We start from the raw sequence: 17,905 nt of genomic DNA, 5'->3' as shown, positions 1-17,905 counted from the left end.
CGAATTTAATTGCTGACTATTATCTAGGAAACCCTTTGCCTTCTGCCTCAAACATTTTATTTTATCCAATCTTATCAAGGTGGGTTAATTGAGATAAACGACTGTTGGATTGTCTTGGAGACTTGTATACTGTTAGCAACAGCACAATTCCAACTTTTCCAGAAGAGAAACTTCTCTCAATTAATCTATTCAAGTTTTCTAACCGAAGTAAATTGACCATTTAAATTTTATTTGATCTACTTGATCTTAAGGAAATAACTGCAAACATCAGGAGGAAAAAAATGTCACCCATTTCTATACTGTTTAACTGCGATTAACCTATTCAACACAAGATATGCAAGGGTGTACAAATACCAAATCTACACAACTGTGAACTATAAGACTACAGCTGAAAGGTGAAAGAGACCCACAACAAAATCAAAATAAAAAAATCAAACCTGCCAATGTGATAACTTATAAAATTTTATATAGATACACTGCTTGCTTTTCTAAGGCCCGTCGATGATGGTCTTTATCACTACTTGGGCCAGCTAAGGAACTTTCAGCAAGGCTTGATTTCGAATCCAATGCTCAAAAGAGTTCGAGCTGATTCCATTGCCTTCTCACCTCCAAGGTCCAAGGCCTCACCAGTCAATTCTCCCCCGGTGTCCACTGACCACTGGGTTGAAGAAATCTGGTTTTGGTGTGTATCGGTCTTCTTGATATGCAAATTGTTCATGGAAGCAGGAGCAGCGGCAGCAACAAGAGGAGCACTCGGAGGGCCATGTCGTTTCTTTGGAACAGGCATGTCATGGTCATGTATCCCCTTGTATGTTATAATCACAGCACTTGTGTTATCTATGGCTGTTTCAATGTGCTTCCGGACTGGACACCCAGCAGAAGTGCATCTGTAGTAGTTCCTAAAAAATTTAAATACAATTATCAAAACATAAGGAAAGGAATACATGTAGTAGTTCCTAAGTGGGGTTTCAACAGCTCACATGATAAGCAACGGAGATTTATGCAATATGCAAACTCTTTTAAGTCTAAAGGCAACTGCATGCATAGCATACCCAACAATTATTCTCTATTATTTGCATCATTTGAAACTGTCGATAACCTTTTAGCTGGCAATTCTGCAGCTCAAGATTACTGTGTAGAGAAAAGACACTTACTGACTTAAAGCTACAAATAGCTTAATATTCATATCCCCAGATACATAGAGACAAATTACAACCAAAGGGAGAGGTTCATATGTCATGATTAATAATAATAAACAATAACGCTCTCTTAACACTCTGCATAAATTCCATTCACTTTCTATTTCTTGTCAATTGATACTCTAAACAACTGGCAGATATTATATCAAAAGCTTCATTTGATTAAAGATGCCACCAGACAAAATACAAAACGAGTAAAAGGCATTCTTTGGTCAATGTCATTTCTGCTGTGCTTGCATCTTGCAAGCGCAAATAAATGAAAATGGAAACAGTTAACATTGCTTAAGAATCAAAAGCAAATTGGAACATTTAAGTTGTTCTTTTGAAAACTCATAACTGAGCCTCTGCATCATTGAAATTTCCAGTTCGTCCAATTGCATCTTTCAAAAATTAAGCGCACCATGAAGTTTTAAAGTAGATAGGTCTTGCACAAAGGCAAGATGAAGTTTATGTAAAGAGAACATATGCCTAACATCTTTCAACAACATAAAATACTGAATCTGAACCCCAGATGCTGATTAATTAGGTCAATATATCAAGCTACAAAGAAAAAAGATGAAGGAAATGGGCATACCTGGGATGCGGATTTCCTTTCACCATCTTCTGTCCGTATTTGCGCCATCTGTATCCATCACCTGATATTCCAACATCCCCCGCCGCATGCACAACAAATTTAGGTTTCTTGCCAGGTTTTAGGAGAGAAGTTGAATACTCTAAGTTGCTTTTCTTCACTCTGGTTATCAATAAGCAGAGAGTATACCAAAACCAGGTAAATTTCTACTCCTTTGAACAAGTATGTTACAAAATACAGCAACAGAAAAGGAAACAAAATCTACGAGTAAACTTGCCTTCGTTTGGGTTCCGGTTCATCACCATCACCATGCTCCTCCTTGATCTTAACATCACCATTACCATCAGAGTCATTTGGGCTTTGCCGCTTTCTTTCAGGAATTGAGGGTGTTTCTTGAATACGTTCTTTTGAGGATGTGGACAGCTCTGAATCATTAACTGTTCTGCAGGGATGTTCTGTAATACTATTCCTTACACACTCAGCAGATAATGCAAGTTTACTTTCCTTTGTGCAGTTACTTTTTCGAGGGGGCTCATGAGTATGTTGGCTTTTGTAAACAATTTCTGTTACATAGCCCGAGTGGTCACAGCATTCAATCTTCTTGGCATAACACTCAGAATATGTGCACCTATAATAACTTCGAGAACCTTGAGGGCTCTTCACTTGCTTCTGACCATATTTTCTCCAGTTGTAACCATCAGAAGCAGATGTCTTCACAAGAGGAATAGAAGATATAAATTTATTGTCAGAAGAATTTTGCTTGTCCACCTCTGGTGTACATAAAGTATTAACCTTTTCTGATGGCAGTTTTTGTTCTAGCAGAATCGGGCTGGGAGCAGATGAAATGGATTGCGTAACAGAAGTTGGTGATAGTTCTGACAACGGAGTTGGATAAACAGTCAACTGAAGCGGACTTTGTGTCTGAGTCTGAATGGATTGTGTAACAGAAGTTGGTGATAGTTCTGACAACGGAGTTGGATAAACAGCCAACTGAACCGGACTTTGTGTCTGCATCTGAGCATCCTGGTGTGTTACAATTGCCAAAATTTCCCGGTGGCTCACCCCAAGTTGCTCCTGAGAGAGAACAAGGAAAATAATTATACAAGTGAAACACAAGGAAGCAGATATGTGACTTATGATAATGAGAGGTATAACATTCTGGAGTTGCATATGATTCAAATTACGTGATACAAGATGCATCCAAGACCCATTTAGATTGGCATGAATGTGCATCTAGAATTTGTCGTAAGGAAGACCCATGCCTCAAGTTAGACTGTACGAGGTCTAAATGATATGATGTAAGGTCAATTAAGTTGGCCTGTTCCTCACACATATAGACTGAAAGTTTTTATTGTTAAATGTATTGGCCTGTTCCATCAGTCATAAAATCCAATCATTTTGTCTTCTGATATTATCTGATCACTAAGTGGTCAAGTTTTCTAACTTCCAGCCAATCCTCTGAAAAATGATACTCTTTTTGAATTGTTGCGTTTGAGTTTAAAATTGCCTGTCGTAGGATCTCATCCCACATATGATGTAGGGTACTGGGGTGTTGTATTAAAGTGAATTTTTTTGCATTTTGGACTCGTTTTATTGGATCCAAGAACCAGAAACCTTCAAAATGGACACTTTAGCTGACAAGGTTGCCTCTTTTGAGTGATTAATAGCTAAGTACTAGCTTTCATTAATGCAGATTTTATACTTCATCTTATTGTCTCTTCTATGACTTTCTTTCCTATTACTATAACATTCTCTTCATTTTGACATATAATCCACCTCTCCAGAAAGCAAACAGTATGTGAGATAATATCTCTTTGTTTTTTTAATTTTTTTTCCTTTTTGACACATAAGTTCAAAAGGAAAGAGGAAAAGATTTTACTTTGGTTATCACTACTCTAAAAGCGATACAGGCTAAGAATTATTTTGCAACCTGACACTCCTCTTCACTTGTGGCTCTCTCCCTACTTAGTACCTAGAGGGCTTCACAAAAACTGCGAGGCTATAATCACAAGGATTTCGGATTCATGATTTCAACCCTCAAACAAGAACTTTAACAAACATTTTTGCTCTGTCCCCATGAAAAGGCACTCATAGATTTCAATTCCAAGGAAAATTCATGAACAAAAAACTGCAAGAATGCAAAACCATTTCCACCAGCACCGTTGCACACATGACTTCTCTCCCAATTCGTGATATATTTATATGTCCCCCCTCACCCCCTCACCCCAGCCCAAAAAACAAAAGTCAAGCAAACAGAAATTCACAAAAGAATCAGTAATATCACGCAAATAAAAGTGCTCACAATTCATTTAGCCAAAGATCAAAAGTTTAGAAATTGGATGTGAATGAGCTTCTAACCTGTAATTGAGCTCCATCAATCGACTGTGACGTGGAGTTAACCTGAAAACCTGTGGGATCAACCACACAAGATCACCCCGTTCACTATAATCCCACCAAGCACTAAAGCTATATAAAAATATAAAAACAAAAAAACAATTTTTTTTCTTCCAAAAACTAACACACCGTTTCCGAAGAACAAAGCTTACCTGCACACTGATCGTTCTCTGATAATTCCAGCGTAGAAGGCACCGCTAGGGTTTCTAATTGCGTCTCTCTTGACTCTGGTGCAGAGTTCTGTAACTCGCCCAGCTGAATTTCACCGAGTCGCTTTCCTTCTTCGTCCTCGTCTTCATCTTCATCGCCTTCTTCATCTTCTTCTTGTTCTTGTTCGTTTGGCTTTAGCTTTTCTACTTGGAGAGCATCGAAGCTCTCGTGCTCAGCCATGGCCGATTGTCACTCTAAGAGAGTAAAGTTTTTCGCAACTGTTGGTACTGTGACTTTTATAGTGTCCAAAATCGACCCCGAAAATGAGACCGAAACCGAAAAATGTTTTGGATTCTGTGTACCGGTTTATAGATTAAGAGAGAGAGAGAGAGAGAGGGTGAGAGATGTTGTGGGGGATATATGTGTCTTTGACTGGCGTTGACTCAGGTGGTTTTTATGACGGTGTAACGGAAGCCGTTAATATCTGCGTTACATCAGGTGCGGGGATCACCGTTGGTTTTGTTGACTTGACGGTTTCCTTTCGGCCGCCGTTTGGACTCGGACATAGTGACCCATTTTCTGTAATTTGAGCCTAAAAAAGTGATATTGTACTCATTCTCTTCCTTTATTAATTGGCTCATCACTTTAGGAGTTCAACCTCGAATTTTGCTTTTAATTTTTAACCTCAATTGCTATGACAATATTTTATTTATTAACATGAATATCAAAATTAGAATGTATTCGGATTTAAGTTGTGGCTATGGTCAATGGTCAATGATCTACTTATAAAATAAAATAAAAAGCGTAGTTTACTGAGAATATTAATTCCTTTTCGTAAGTCAGAACGCCATTTACCACTTCGCCGTTTTTGTTATGGATTGGAAGGCTCCTAATTCAACTGCTTTCTTTGTAAAACATTAAAGGGAGATTCTTTATACGACTACCGAGAACAGAAACACAAACGCTGATGGTACAACTCTGACTCTGAGCACGTGGCCGTTTTTTGTCCAATCAAGATATAAAGCAGAAGACAAAGTTATTTTTTTAGAATCATTTCTTGAGGTCGCTAACTAGTCTTTAATCTAGTAGTATTTGTTTCTACGAACGACGTTTTAGTTTCGATACGCATGGACGACGAGAATGATATATTATATATATACATATTTATAATGAGCCCTTTTAGATATTTAAACGGTTGAAAATTGATCACCATCATCCAGACTTGGGAATACAGAGCCCTGAATAAATAAATAAATAAACATTCCTTCACACAGAGTCCAGTCCATCCAGATATCCCGCAAAGTAGAGTCACGCAAATCTACCCAATCCAACCCCGTCGGAGTTGAGAAAGAACACGTTCGCAACAACTACAACTAATACAAGTAGATCAATGAATTCACAACCTACCCAACCCCAAACAAAAACTATGTGACTTGTACTTGCATGCTCCGGCTTACGCAAACGCAGCCTTTTCACTTTCATTCGCTTACGTCTTGTCTTCACCTCCAAAATACTCTCTAGCTATTCTCTACCCTATAGGCTCTCGCTGTCATCCTCATTTAATGCAGCCGCTGCTAGAGTCAGGTTACCCTTTTCTTTACTCAATTTCACTTCTTTTTATTGATTTCTGTTTTTCTTTTTCTTTTCATTTTGATGCTGATTAGTTATTTGGTTGGTTGCTTGAGAGAGAAAATTACAATCGAAATTCCTGTTGGTGTGTGTTGGGTGGATAATCTGTGTCTCTGTATGGAAAATTGGAATTGAAAAGTATGCACTGTTCACTTTTTCGGTTCGCTTGTCCAATGCATTGTTCTTCAGCAGCAGTACTGATACTGAGTTGTTTTCTTTTTAACTTTTCATTTTTTCTGTTTGCTTGTTATGTTGTTCTTCAAAGTTCAAATCTTTAAGCTTAATAGCTTTTATGGCCTCAGCTGATTTCTTCTGTATACAGCAAACTGCCCTAGTTGTAGTAGACTAAAAGAGCTATTAGGAGATGGATAGAAGAAGAGAAGTTGCAGTTATTTTATGCATCCAAATGAGCTTAGAAATTGGGTTTATTCATGTAGATTTTAGTTAGTTTCCTTTGAAGTTTTGTGTAGTGATTTGATTTGATTTAGGGATTGTATTTGGTTTCTTTTACTGTAGAGATGCTGGTTAGCTGTAGTTTGCTTCTGGTTTGGTTCCTACTTCTTTTCTATTTTGCCTCTGTCTTGTTCTTCTTCTCTCCTCTCCTATCCTATGTTCCCCTCCACTCTAATTCTCTTCTTGTTCTACATCAGTATAGTTTCATGGTGGGTTCAATATTGTGCATTTACTGCTTATATTTATCACATCAAGTACTCTTCCTCTTCATGGGAAAAAGAAAAAGAAAAATGTGGTTAATTTGAAGCCATGATTTTGCACGGCAGGTATCTAAGTCTGGGTACTAAGATCCAAAAAAAATTAGTTTGGATTTCTTTCCCTCCTTTCCCTTCTTTCCCTCAATTATCATCCATTTTCAGCTCATTTAACCAGAATTCAATGAATTTATCTTGATTGAGTGGTGGATAACTTCAGAAAATGAAAAAAAATCTAAATTTTTTTCGTCGAGAGGATGAGAAAAATAACTGTTGGATTCTGTTTAAATGGAGTTAAATGGGTAAGATTTGAATTTTGAGGAAATGAGATAAAAGGAGAGGATGAATAAGATTGATTGCTATTTTATGGGCTTGTTAATATTGATATTTTCTCATGATCATATATTCATGTCAGGGGGAAGAATGGAGGAGGAACCATCAAATCTCCCAGTTTCGTTATGGGGCCGGGTTTCTGCCTTTGAGACGAGGGCTAGGGAAGCATACAAAAGAAAGCCAATCTCACATTGGATTCTTCTTGTTCTAAGCAGTGCGGCAATGCTCATAGCGTTCCCTGCATCAAGCCTTCTGTCTCGTGTCTATTATGCCAATGGTGGCACTAGCAAGTGGATCATTTCATGGGTGGCAGTTGCAGGGTGGCCTCTGACTGCTTTGATCTTGTTCCCTACATACTTGGTCTGCAAAACCTCTCCTACTCCCCTCACTTTAAAACTTACTTTTTCTTATATTGTGCTTGGTCTCTTAAGTGCTGCTGACAACCTCATGTATGCTTATGCATATGCTTACCTCCCAGCATCTACTGCTTCTCTTCTCGCATCATCATCTCTAGTATTTTCTGCATTGTTTGGATATCTACTTGTGAAGAACAAGCTAAACGCCGCAATAGTAAACGCTGTTGTTGTCATTACTGCTGCTATGACAATCATTGCTTTGGATTCAGATTCAGACAGATATGGAAATGTCACTGATAAGCAATACATTTGGGGTTTTGTATGGGATATTTTAGGGTCTGCTCTCCACGGACTCATATTTGCTCTTTCGGAGCTAGTTTTTGTGAAGCTAGTTGGTAGAAGGTCCTTCCATGTTGTGTTGGAGCAGCAAGTGATGGTCTCTTTGTTTGCGTTTGTATTTACCACGATTGGAGTAATTGTGAGCAACGATTTTCAGGGAATGAAATATGAGGCCAGAAGTTTCGAGGGTGGTAAATCTTCTTATTACCTTGTTCTCATTTGGAGCACCATCAGTTTCCAGTTGGGGGTATTAGGGAGTGTTGCTGTGCTTTTTTTGTCGTCCACTGTTCTTGCGGGTGTCCTGAATGCAATAAGGGTACCCCTCACAAGCATTGCAGCTGTCATTTTGTTAAAAGACCCAATGAGCGGCTTGAAGATCCTCTCTCTGGTCGTCACATTTTGGGGCTTTGGCTGCTACATCTATGGCAGTTCCTCTCCAAGTAAAGATTCCTCGTGATATTTTCTTGTCTGCTTTCTCTTTGTTTTCAATCTTTTGGGGTTATATGTTTCGTTTATCATATCTTATTATTATACTGGAGCTCTTCGTTGTCAGACATTTTTCTTCCCCAAGATATCAAGATGTATTATAAGCAAGATATATGTAATATTTGTTCTATTATTTAAAAGGAAAGAGCTGCAATTCCCAAGTGCACCCATGCGTGCAAGTGTGTTTGTAAACGTTTAGGGTTTTTGCGGATATAGCACAGACAACATCATCGCAAACGAACATGGAATCTAGGTTAAACGCACAAAAAGGCCTTTTGAGGGCAAATTACATGCTGGCCAGAAACACCACAGCAACGCCATCAAACCTAATACCAACAGATTCATGTATTAATTCAAAGTGACACAAAAGTAAAGCCATTAACAAGAATGATGAGTAACATCAGTAAGGATCCCAAAACATGCGACATCACAAAATGAGCATTAATTGAAAGATCAAACAGAAATATTTTTCTTTTGCTGGAAAACGCCAAAATAGTTTAATAGATATGCAGCAAGCTCCCTTTGCACGGGATCAGCAGCTTTAAATTTGCGTCATCACTTTTACAAGCTTGGCAAGCTAAAATACCATTTAAAATAACAGTTCATTGCACAGAAATATGGTTGATAAACCTCCCTGTTAGCAACAGTTCCACAAGAAAAAATAAAAAACGAAGAAAGTCTTGCCATCAGCTACAGCTACTGCTACAGCATCATACTTAGTTCTTAGGACCAATATCCTTGAGGGCACAGATCTGCTCCTCTCCCATTGCAGACATGACAGTCACCACAAGATCCTTTCCATCAGCAAACCCATCTTTAATCTGTAAAGGAGAATATGAAAGAAAGATTTTAGTCTACAAAGAAAACAGATACAATAAAGCAACTTTGACTATAGGAAAACTTTCTCAATGACATACCTGGCTAAGCAGACTTTCATCGGTGGGAAGCCTCAGATCATCCTTGGTGTTTCCATTTTCAGTTAAAAGACTCACCTACAAGACACCCAACTCCAGTTAGTCTATATAAAATGGAAGGCAGGCAACTATTTGTCTCATCATGCCCGTCCATCTCACAGGTGAAATTTCTGTTTTAACTTTTGGGTAGTCAAGTTTCCAGTTTTGCATATATGTGTATTGTGTATCTGTTATCGGTACGTATTAAACAGGTAAATGCATATTACAAGAAACTTATTACATTTTTTAACATAACACAAACAGGGGAAAATATGTTGTTCAACTACAAAACATAAATCCATGCTGCAAAAACTCAAGAGATGCATCTCACGTATTGCAAATGAACGCAAGTTCGTCTCCCTTGGTATCATCCTTATCATCAAAATGGACATAAATTCACATAGCAATCAAAATTTATGATGCCATGTTTTGGTACTAATTGGTCAGAGGACTTACAAAACCATCTTCAGAGATATCAATCAGCTGGTAGTCGGTACGGTTGACGTGAGGAACCTGAACGATGAGTATATAGAAGAACAGATGAGTTAACTTGCAACCAAGAAATACAGCACATACACAGAACTCAGAGAAGCAAAATTCAAGTTTAGAGAAAGCATTACATCACAGTTGTGGGATGAAGGAACAATATCTTCAAGTTTCTTTCCATTAAAAATATCAATTGCAACAAAGTGGCACTTTGCATGACCATGCTTGCCAGTTTTTGAAGTGGAGACTTCAACAACCTGTTAAGCGAGCAAACAGGATATTAACGAATAAATTGGATGACTAACTCGAGACTGCAGAACTACAACAAAATAAGGAAATTAATCTATAAAACGAAATGAATTAGGCATAAGGGGGAAAACGTATTTACAAATACATATTTACAGGGTACAGTTAATATAAGTTGGGTAGGTCATGGAAACTCGGTATTGTGAAATTTCTTGAGTCACATTGTACTGATTTTATAAGGATGAGAAGCAATAACACTTCAGTTTAATCAAGTTTTGAAAGATGAAAATTGGAATTTATGGTTAATGAGTGGATTTACAGCAGAACAAATTTAGATCCTAATTCCCACACTGTAACAACCAAGTTTACACCGGCACAGGAATGTCATGGATTTCATAGCGAGTCCTAATGAGAACATCTAGGAATTGAGTAAGGGAAAGTGTGATACCCAGTTCTATTTGTATATGGATGCAGTGTGCTAAGTAGCAAAACCTCATCCGCAAAGCCCCGTAATTACCAACAAAAGGAGATATTAAAACATAACTTCCAACAAATAAACTCTCATCCTGTAAGCAACCCCACATGACAAATCTTTTGACAACATCATTAACAACTCCAAGTAGTTATCATCCTCAAGAATAAACATATCAACCTTGTAACGAACAAAGATAGATTAATTTCCTCCAAGCACGAATAAGTTAAGTAAACACCAAAAACAAAGCAGTAAAAGCAGCAAATTTCAATTAAAATCAAGGAACCCGGTAGAGATCTGGTGAAATCGTACAAACCCAGATGAATCCTCACCCAAAAAAAATCTAAAACATGCATCATTCGAAAAACAAAGGAGAGAGAATAGAAGAAACCTTGCAAGGCCTGGCCTTGATGACTATGTAACCATTCTTGCGAATGGTACCAGCCTGCTGAGGGTAGGTCTTGGAAGCCCCAGCATCGGCCTTGGATTCGAACTGGTGCTCCTCATCAGACATCTTTCTCTCTCTCTGTCGAGCTAAGTAAGCTTCTCTGTTCCTCTTCTTTTTCTTTACTACCAAAATAACGAAGAGGACGACTTCTGGTTCAAGGGGTGTGACGGGCTCTATATTCAAAGCCTTCTAGGTCATATCGTAACCCTAGTTAAGGAGATTAAATCCCCACCGTTGGATCAATGGTTAGTGTTTAGCCCCTCTTCATTCACTCTTCTATATACTTATCCAAAAAGAATAGGAAAGGGAATTATCCATCCCTTCTTTTTTTTCCCTATCATTTTCAATTTTTTATTATCATCATGTGCCTAAAAACCATTGATTTTACTTCGATAAGTATTTTTAAAGACTCATTTTTAATATAGAGAAAAGAAAGCTTTTTTTATTTATTTCTGATTTTAAATTGTATTATTCCAGAAATTCGTGGTATGTTTAAAAAATTGTTACACATAGCTCACTTTGAACAACACACATCTCCCCTCGCCTCTTGTAAAGATGCCGCATTGGACCCGGACCGAACCAAAGAATCCGATGCCCGATGCATACAAAACGCTATATGGGCCCATCCAATTATTCCCGCAACAAAGCCAAATTCTTGGATACAAAAATGCTTATATTATTGCTTACATCTTATAAATTCAACACTAGATGAAGAATTTTGTTTATATGCCCCAGACATTACATACCCACAACTTGCGACTGAATGAAGAAATAATTTCACTTCACTACACAACATGAGCTAAAGAAACTAGCAAGCCCAAATTTGAGGACAGGGAAAATTTCACCATCATTCTGAATCCTGAATTCTTCCACTTCTTGTGGTTGGCTGAAAAACTATCATACTTTGAGCTGCCCCATACCCACACTAGGTAAAAGTAGGGAAATGATCCAAAGGGTAAAAGTTATGGTTAACAAATTACCAAAACATTATTAGATTTGGCTGAGACATGATAAAGCTGTAATAATCATGGTATATATGTGTGAAACAGATTGTGAAATAAACAGAAAAATAAAATAGTGACATAAAGCTGAAGAGATAGAGATAATCTTCAGCTCAGCTTCATGTTCATCCCATAAATTGATTCACCCACCAGGCAGGCAGGCACCAAACCAAAAAGCTGAAGCAATCATATATGCATATGCTTGCTGAAAACAAAAAAACCAAGAAATTAGTTTTAGAAACAAGACAATAATCAATGTGATGTATCCAAAAATGCTCTCTCTCTCTCTCTCTCTCTCTCTCTCTCTCTCTGTGGACCAGTACTTAAATAAGCTGCTGGTAATATAACACTGATGCTCCATGTGGAGTGACTGACTGTGAGGACAACAACATAAAGCCCAACAGACTTTTGCCTTCAATTTTTGCTCGCATGCAAATAAGAGGAGGTTATCTACACTACACACCTACGTGCACTACCAACAATGTCTTCTTCTTTCTTGCGCATGTCAAAAGATACTGCAGGCAGTAGATATATGAAAACATGAAATCATTGACATTTGGGTTGGGTGGTCACACTCACACACATTGATACTCATCATAAGTACGCAATATGCTCACTTTTTCTTTCGGCTATTGTTTTTCTACGCTTGGCCAGATTGAACTTTAAAAACTCGAAAATGCTTCACAACCAAACCAACTATATTATATATTATAACCCATATTGAAAAGTATGATTATGACCATTCCAATTTCCATTCGGCTAGATATGATGCTGCTCTTCAATATATTGTTATTTATTATGAAAAGGTTATGCGTCTTCATTAACATATATAGCCTAATCAGTATTAATATTAAACCGTGGCTCGCATCAACTAATCAAACTCTGACTCTGAGAAGAAACATGCGCTTGCAAGTTATCATATCATGTATGCCTATATCTTTTAAACGGTGAAGTTGGTATGCATGGCATGCTGCTTCCATTTCTTCCTTCCTAGTGTCCATACCCCCTTTGTAAATTATAGTGAACATGCAAATTGCAATCAACATTAACAATCTAGGCCCATGTTATTTTCAATTATGCAGGAATCTCTCTCTCTCTCTCTCTCTCTCTCTCTCTCTCTCTCTCTCCCCACCCCCATACACATTCTACATCAGGAAGGACCATTGATATGAAATGAATACCACTCATCAATAGTTTGCCTCAACACAATAAAGAGACTTACAACAGCTAGCCAGCTGTCAGTAACAAATTCACTAGGTTGGACTTTGGCATGGAAGGAAGTAGCTAGGGGAGAGGGGACGCCTCCAATTTTCCTGAACATGGGTTTCATTTCATTTATCAATGTCATGCCAAAGCTCTTCAGCCTCTGTGACTCACCACTATGCATGCATATGCGTATTTGCACAAATTTATGCTCTAAGAAAAGAATGCATCTACAAAGTAAGTAGCACATATAGCATTCATGTCCGGGTCAGAGAGAAACATAAATCATATAACTACCAGTACCAGTGAAGATTTGACACATTGAACTAGTTTTGCTTTTAGACTAGATCAGCCTTCTCATTGAACCCAAGTAAATGAGATTCTAAGAAAGAAACTACATCTCAAATCAAACTCCTTTGTATAGATAAATTCCAACTTTAATGCCACAAAACAATGACAACACAAAGAGAACCGACATCAAAAGTCCAAACTGAATTTCCAGGGCTACTGTACAATTTCCCATGGAAGCAAAAAAAGAATCCATAACAGCCAACAAGAACAAAAACAAATAGGAAAGAAAAGCTAAAGAATAAACTCCCACATTTTCCTTTTTCAGCTTAATTTGTTCTTCATTGGTTACCTGTTTGTTCCATATCTTTAAGAAGACCGACTATCTGATGCATGCTCGGTCGCTTTAAGGGAAGGTCAGCTGTGCACAGATATCCAATCTTGAGCGCCTCCTCCATTTGGTCATCTGGTCCTGTATCACGAATTTTTGGGTCAATAGCGCTTGCTCCTCTGTTCTTTTTAACCAATCCTCTAACCCAGCTCACCAAAGTTGCATCTTTCTCCTCAGGATAATCATCACCAATTGGCTTTTTCCCAGTAATCAGCTCAAAGAGAACAACTCCAAAGCAATATACATCAGATTTTGGTGTTGGAGTATCATATTCTGGCTGAGAAAACTCAGGCGGCAGATACCCCGGTGACCCTCGAGAGATCTCTTCATCTAAACCATTGCCAAAAATCTTAGCCAGTCCAAAATCAGATAATCTTGGCTCCAAGTTATAATCCAGATAAACACTACTAGCTTTAACGTCTCTATGAATAATTGGAGGTGAGCAACCATGGTGTAGAAATGCTAATGCTCTCGCAGTGCCAAGTGCAATTTTGTGACGGAATCTCCAAGTTGTTAACAACCCTTCAGAACCAACATTTTGAATGCCATTGTTATCATCTTCTTCCCATGTATCTGTGCTCCAATCCTCTGTTGTCTGAACCCCAAGTGGCAAGTCATAAAGCAAATTCTGAAGGTTCCCATTCTCCATGTAATCATAGATAGCAATCCTTTGGTCCCCAGCTAAACAATATCCAGTCAATGGAACAAGATTGGGGTGTTTGATTCGACCAAGATACTCAAACTCTCTTGCAGTTTCCTGGTCTGTCAATGTAGAACCATGGACCAAAACTTTCACTGCTACATGAATTCCACCTGGAAGAAATCCTCTATAAACAGGCCCAAATTTCCCTTCAGCCAAAAGGGTTCCCCGGTCAAAATTTGAAGTTGCAGATAAGAGATCTGAGAATGTGAAATTCAGCAATGGCTTCTCAAAAATTACTACATGGACCAAAGTTGCTTGCTTAACATCCGCAACCCATGTAGTTGAATCAGTCTGGAATGAAAAGGGGCCTGATATATTTTGCTCTTCCTTGTATGAGGGTTGTTTTACTTCCCACATTCTGGTTTTCCTTCTGCAACCAAATGCTAGAAATAGCAAACCAGCAAGCAAGCATACCATTGAGAAGGTCAAAACCAAAGCAAGCTTTAGTCCCTTGTGCTTGTCCTTGGTGGCTCGTCTTCTTAAAAGTACCGGGTTCGCTGCAATGGGGCAGCTGTTTGATGAACCAAAGAAAGATGTTTGGAGGGTTTCAGGGGAGATTTCAGAAGCACAAAGTGTCAAATTATTGTAAGAGAAGTTGAACCTCTCCATCCAAGGGAGTTTCTCCAAGAGAGATGCAGGGATTTCTCCACTCAAGTTGTTGAATGAAACATCAAAAACTTGGAGATTTCTTATACTGAGTAATGGAATGTGGTCTATAAGATGGTTCTGAGAAAGATCAAGTGTATTCAAGTTACTCAATTTGGAAACCTCAGCAGGAATGCGACCCGTAAGACTAGTTTTAGACAAATTAAGGTATTCCAAACCCAAAAGCATTTCCATATTTCTTGGGAATTCCTGCCTTGAAAATCTATTGTCTGCTAGGTTAAGGTGTTTGAGATTCTGGGCTTGATTCCAATTATGTAAAATTTCTCCGCCAAGCTGATTTTCAGAAAGGTCTAAATAAACCAAATGAGACCAATTGTAGCTAGTATTGAATTGTACCTGAGAAATGTGACCTTGAAACTGGTTTCTGCTCAGGTCAACCACCTCCAACAGCTCGTTAAAGACACCTACTACCGAACCCTGAAACATATTCCCGGAAATATTAAGAGAAGTAATGGATTTCATCTCTGAGAAATCGGAGTCCCTGCCAGAAATCTCATTTCCAGCAAGATTCAATATTTGGAGCTTAGGAAATGCAGCAACAAAACCATCTGGAAGAGACCCATTTAACCGATTCGATGAGAGATCAATCCAAAACAAAGATTGGCAACTCACAATTCCTGATGGGATGCTCTTTTCAAACCAGTTTTGGCTGAGTTTAAGAACTCGCAGACTGACGAGGGAGCTTATAGCAGCAGGAATTTCACCAGAGAAATTGTTGTTGGAAAGGTCGAAGATTTCAAGTAGACCAAAGTTGCCAATGTTGTTTGGCAAGGACCCAGAAATCTGGTTATGGGAGAGATTAAGGTACTTGAGTGAGCCTAGACTCCACAAATCTGAAGGAAGACCAGTGATTTTGTTGTTGCTAAGTGCCAAAGTCTGGAGCTTGGTGAGCTTTCCAATAGTGGTATCAGGGATAGAACCAGAGAGTTCCGAACGAGAAACATCTAAGCCAATAACATATTCCTTTTTTGCATCACAGAATACTCCTTTCCATGAGCAAACAGGAGCAGAGAAGTTGTAGAGCTGAGAAGAGGACAAGCCCATCTTTTGCACGAACTGAGAGACAAAGAACCCATCTGTATTGGGTTGTTGACAAGCCAAAGGCTTCAAGAAAAGTGAAAACACCAGTAGGGAAACAAAGAAACCGAAACCCATTTGGAAAAAGAAAAAAAAAAGTAGTACAACAGGGGAAAAGGTGCTTCAAAGTTTAACCCAAACCAGCACTAAACTCCTCAAACAACCCCCTCCCTCTCTCTCTCTCTCTCTCAGAGCTTCAAAAGCAGCATTGTAGTATCATAAATGGTCTTGGGTCCATCTCAGAAGTACTTGCTTGGCCTCTGCAGCTCCATTAAATCCCACACGACCACCACCGCACAGTGTAAATCTGGTTTCGGGTTTCAAGAAAACATGATTGTTAGGCTAAAACTCTCCAAAAACAAGAAGTTACATGCAGAATTGGTTGGTTTATGGTCCTTTTCTTGCTAAGAAAACCGCAACACTGAATGACGGCAAATAATCAATAGGTGTAGCAGCACATGCATATAACAAACGGGTTCCCGAGAGCTACGGATTTCTGGTGTTTTCAGATGGAATGTGAGCTCATCTTGTGTGGCTTTGCTTTGCAGGTCGATGAAAGCAACAGAAACAAACAACACAAAAGAGGAAGCACTTTTGTCTCTGTGTAGAAGTAGAATATGAGAAGGGGAAGCTCTAGTTTTGTTGCATATATTTTTTTTCTGAAAAACAAACATAAAAAAACTGTCATGTATTCTAAATGAAAACAGAGGGGGGTTTTGTCTAATGGGAGTGTCAAGAAGACCGTGAGAGAGGCATTTAACAGAGGAGGGGTATATTGGGAAGGAAAGAACAAAGAGGCCAGACCGGGGTAGACAGGGGTTGGGCTTCATAAATGAGCAAGGTTTAATGGACATATCTATTTGGGTTGGTGACCTTTTTCTTGGTGGGGGAATTCAATGATTCTTCATTGAGTGTGTGTTGATAATTGATTCTTTTTCTATAATTGGAAGTCGGTTTTTTTTCTCTTCTTCCGATTGAATTGAAATCAAATTGGAAATTGGCAATTTGTTATTCAAAATGCTAATCACCGTCTTTTAAAGATCAAATATAATCCTACCAATTAATTATACAATTAATTTATATAGTGTTCAGATGGAGGAGACTGGTTTAGTAAGGAGCTTTTAATTCATATGTAGCCCCGGGGGTATTAATTCTTTTCCCGTTTTGATAAAGTACTTATATCGAAACAGGATTATGATTCAAATTTTGGTGCAAAATGACAGACTCACTCCCAAAATAACAATTTTTTAAAAAGAATTTCTAGTTATTTTTTAAATCAAAAGAGATTGTCTTTTTTTTTTCTTTCTAGTAAAAGATAATTTCACACGGTGTGGTGCGGTTGGCAAACTGCCACCTCTAGTTGGCGAGCTATCTGGTGCCTCAACGGTTAGGGGTTCAAAATCCGTTTGAAGCACTTTGTAGCCAGGAGCAAGTCGAATCCCGAGTGAAGATTAATCTCACCCTTCGGGTGTGGGGACACCTCATAGTATTTACCAAAAAAGAAAGAATTTCTAGTACTGCCCGGCCCTTAAAGATGTTTACAGTTGATTAAATGATGAGAAGTATTACAATCAAAACGAGTTCATGCTGCTCATTTTGTCAATACAGTTGATGGCAATTTTTCTCAATCAACAGTGATAATGGGACTGCGTTTTTCAATGGATTAGCTAGAACCTAGAATTGCTAGTGTGAGGTCAGGTAAGGTGAGGGTAGCGTTTTGTTGACTTCAACAGTTGAAAAAGGTTCTCCCAAGCAAGTTCCACCCATTTTCTTAGACAAGTGAAATATGATTTATCCACTAACCCAC

General features: G+C 38.4%; 4 protein-coding genes across 7 annotated transcripts; 1 reads left to right on the top strand and 3 right to left on the bottom strand.

Moving 5' to 3' along the window:
* Positions 1 to 273: 273 nt before the first annotated feature.
* WRKY32 (WRKY DNA-binding protein 32) lies at positions 274 to 4,681 on the bottom strand. 3 transcript variants are annotated; one of them, XM_021958355.2, is made up of 6 exons: positions 4,317 to 4,676; positions 4,129 to 4,178; positions 2,563 to 2,844; positions 2,048 to 2,481; positions 1,774 to 1,932; positions 274 to 899 (listed from the first exon to the last, which is right to left on the bottom strand). In XM_021958355.2, exons 1-6 carry the CDS (start codon positions 4,552 to 4,554, stop codon positions 542 to 544), a joined length of 1,521 nt encoding a protein of 506 aa, XP_021814047.1. In that variant the 5' UTR covers positions 4,555 to 4,676; the 3' UTR covers positions 274 to 541. The 3 variants fall into 3 exon arrangements, with proteins under 3 accessions (XP_021814047.1, XP_021814046.1, XP_021814045.1); XM_021958354.2 differs by having other exon boundaries at positions 274 to 887; positions 2,048 to 2,844; positions 4,317 to 4,681; XM_021958353.2 differs by having other exon boundaries at positions 2,048 to 2,844.
* An 827-nt stretch (positions 4,682 to 5,508) lies between these two features.
* PUP5 (purine permease 5) lies at positions 5,509 to 8,330 on the top strand. Of its 2 annotated transcripts, none has more exons than XM_021958280.2 (2): positions 5,509 to 5,898; positions 7,066 to 8,330. In XM_021958280.2, exons 1-2 carry the CDS (start codon positions 5,877 to 5,879, stop codon positions 8,133 to 8,135), a joined length of 1,092 nt encoding a protein of 363 aa, XP_021813972.1. In that variant the 5' UTR covers positions 5,509 to 5,876; the 3' UTR covers positions 8,136 to 8,330. The 2 variants fall into 2 exon arrangements, with proteins under 2 accessions (XP_021813972.1, XP_021813973.1); XM_021958281.2 differs by lacking the exon at positions 5,509 to 5,898 and adding an exon at positions 5,932 to 6,081.
* A 279-nt stretch (positions 8,331 to 8,609) lies between these two features.
* LOC110756818 (eukaryotic translation initiation factor 5A-2) lies at positions 8,610 to 10,929 on the bottom strand. Its single transcript, XM_021958283.2, has 5 exons — positions 10,713 to 10,929; positions 9,738 to 9,860; positions 9,574 to 9,630; positions 9,082 to 9,156; positions 8,610 to 8,985 (listed from the first exon to the last, which is right to left on the bottom strand). Exons 1-5 carry the CDS (start codon positions 10,833 to 10,835, stop codon positions 8,881 to 8,883), a joined length of 483 nt encoding a protein of 160 aa, XP_021813975.1. The 5' UTR covers positions 10,836 to 10,929; the 3' UTR covers positions 8,610 to 8,880.
* Positions 10,930 to 13,368: 2,439 nt separating this feature from the next.
* Positions 13,369 to 16,918, bottom strand: LOC110756910 (Leucine-rich repeat protein kinase family protein). Its single transcript, XM_021958399.2, has one exon. The coding sequence runs from the start codon at positions 16,174 to 16,176 to the stop codon at positions 13,603 to 13,605; it is 2,574 nt and encodes an 857-aa protein (XP_021814091.1). The 5' UTR covers positions 16,177 to 16,918; the 3' UTR covers positions 13,369 to 13,602.
* Positions 16,919 to 17,905: the final 987 nt, after the last annotated feature.

This window comes from Prunus avium, chromosome 7, assembly GCF_965620075.1.
Source record: "Prunus avium chromosome 7, drPruAviu1.hap1.1, whole genome shotgun sequence".
NCBI classification, from domain to species: Eukaryota; Viridiplantae; Streptophyta; class Magnoliopsida; order Rosales; family Rosaceae; genus Prunus; species Prunus avium.
This window is presented reverse-complemented; position numbering and strand designations above follow the sequence as displayed.

What these genes read in the sequence shown, in the direction of transcription:
- WRKY32 (XM_021958353.2), bottom strand. Translation starts at nt 4,554, where the DNA reads ATGGCTGAGCACGAGAGCTTCGATGCTCTCCAAGTAGAAAAGCTAAAG. An exon ending in AGAGAACGATCAGTGTGCAG is followed by an intron (nt 4,179 to 4,316) that starts GTAAGCTTTGTT and finishes TTGATCCCACAG; the next exon opens with GTTTTCAGGTTAACTCCACG. An exon ending in AAAGGAAATCCGCATCCCAG is followed by an intron (nt 900 to 1,773) that starts GTATGCCCATTT and finishes TAAATTTTTTAG; the next exon opens with GAACTACTACAGATGCACTT.
- PUP5 (XM_021958280.2), top strand. Translation starts at nt 5,877, where the DNA reads ATGCAGCCGCTGCTAGAGTCAG. An exon ending in GCAGCCGCTGCTAGAGTCAG is followed by an intron (nt 5,899 to 7,065) that starts GTTACCCTTTTC and finishes TATTCATGTCAG; the next exon opens with GGGGAAGAATGGAGGAGGAA.
- LOC110756818 (XM_021958283.2), bottom strand. Translation starts at nt 10,835, where the DNA reads ATGTCTGATGAGGAGCACCAGTTCGAATCCAAGGCCGATGCTGGGGCT. An exon ending in TCAAGGCCAGGCCTTGCAAG is followed by an intron (nt 9,861 to 10,712) that starts GTTTCTTCTATT and finishes CTCGCTTAACAG; the next exon opens with GTTGTTGAAGTCTCCACTTC. An exon ending in ATGAAAGTCTGCTTAGCCAG is followed by an intron (nt 8,986 to 9,081) that starts GTATGTCATTGA and finishes TCTCCTTTACAG; the next exon opens with ATTAAAGATGGGTTTGCTGA.
- LOC110756910 (XM_021958399.2), bottom strand. Translation starts at nt 16,176, where the DNA reads ATGGGTTTCGGTTTCTTTGTTTCCCTACTGGTGTTTTCACTTTTCTTG.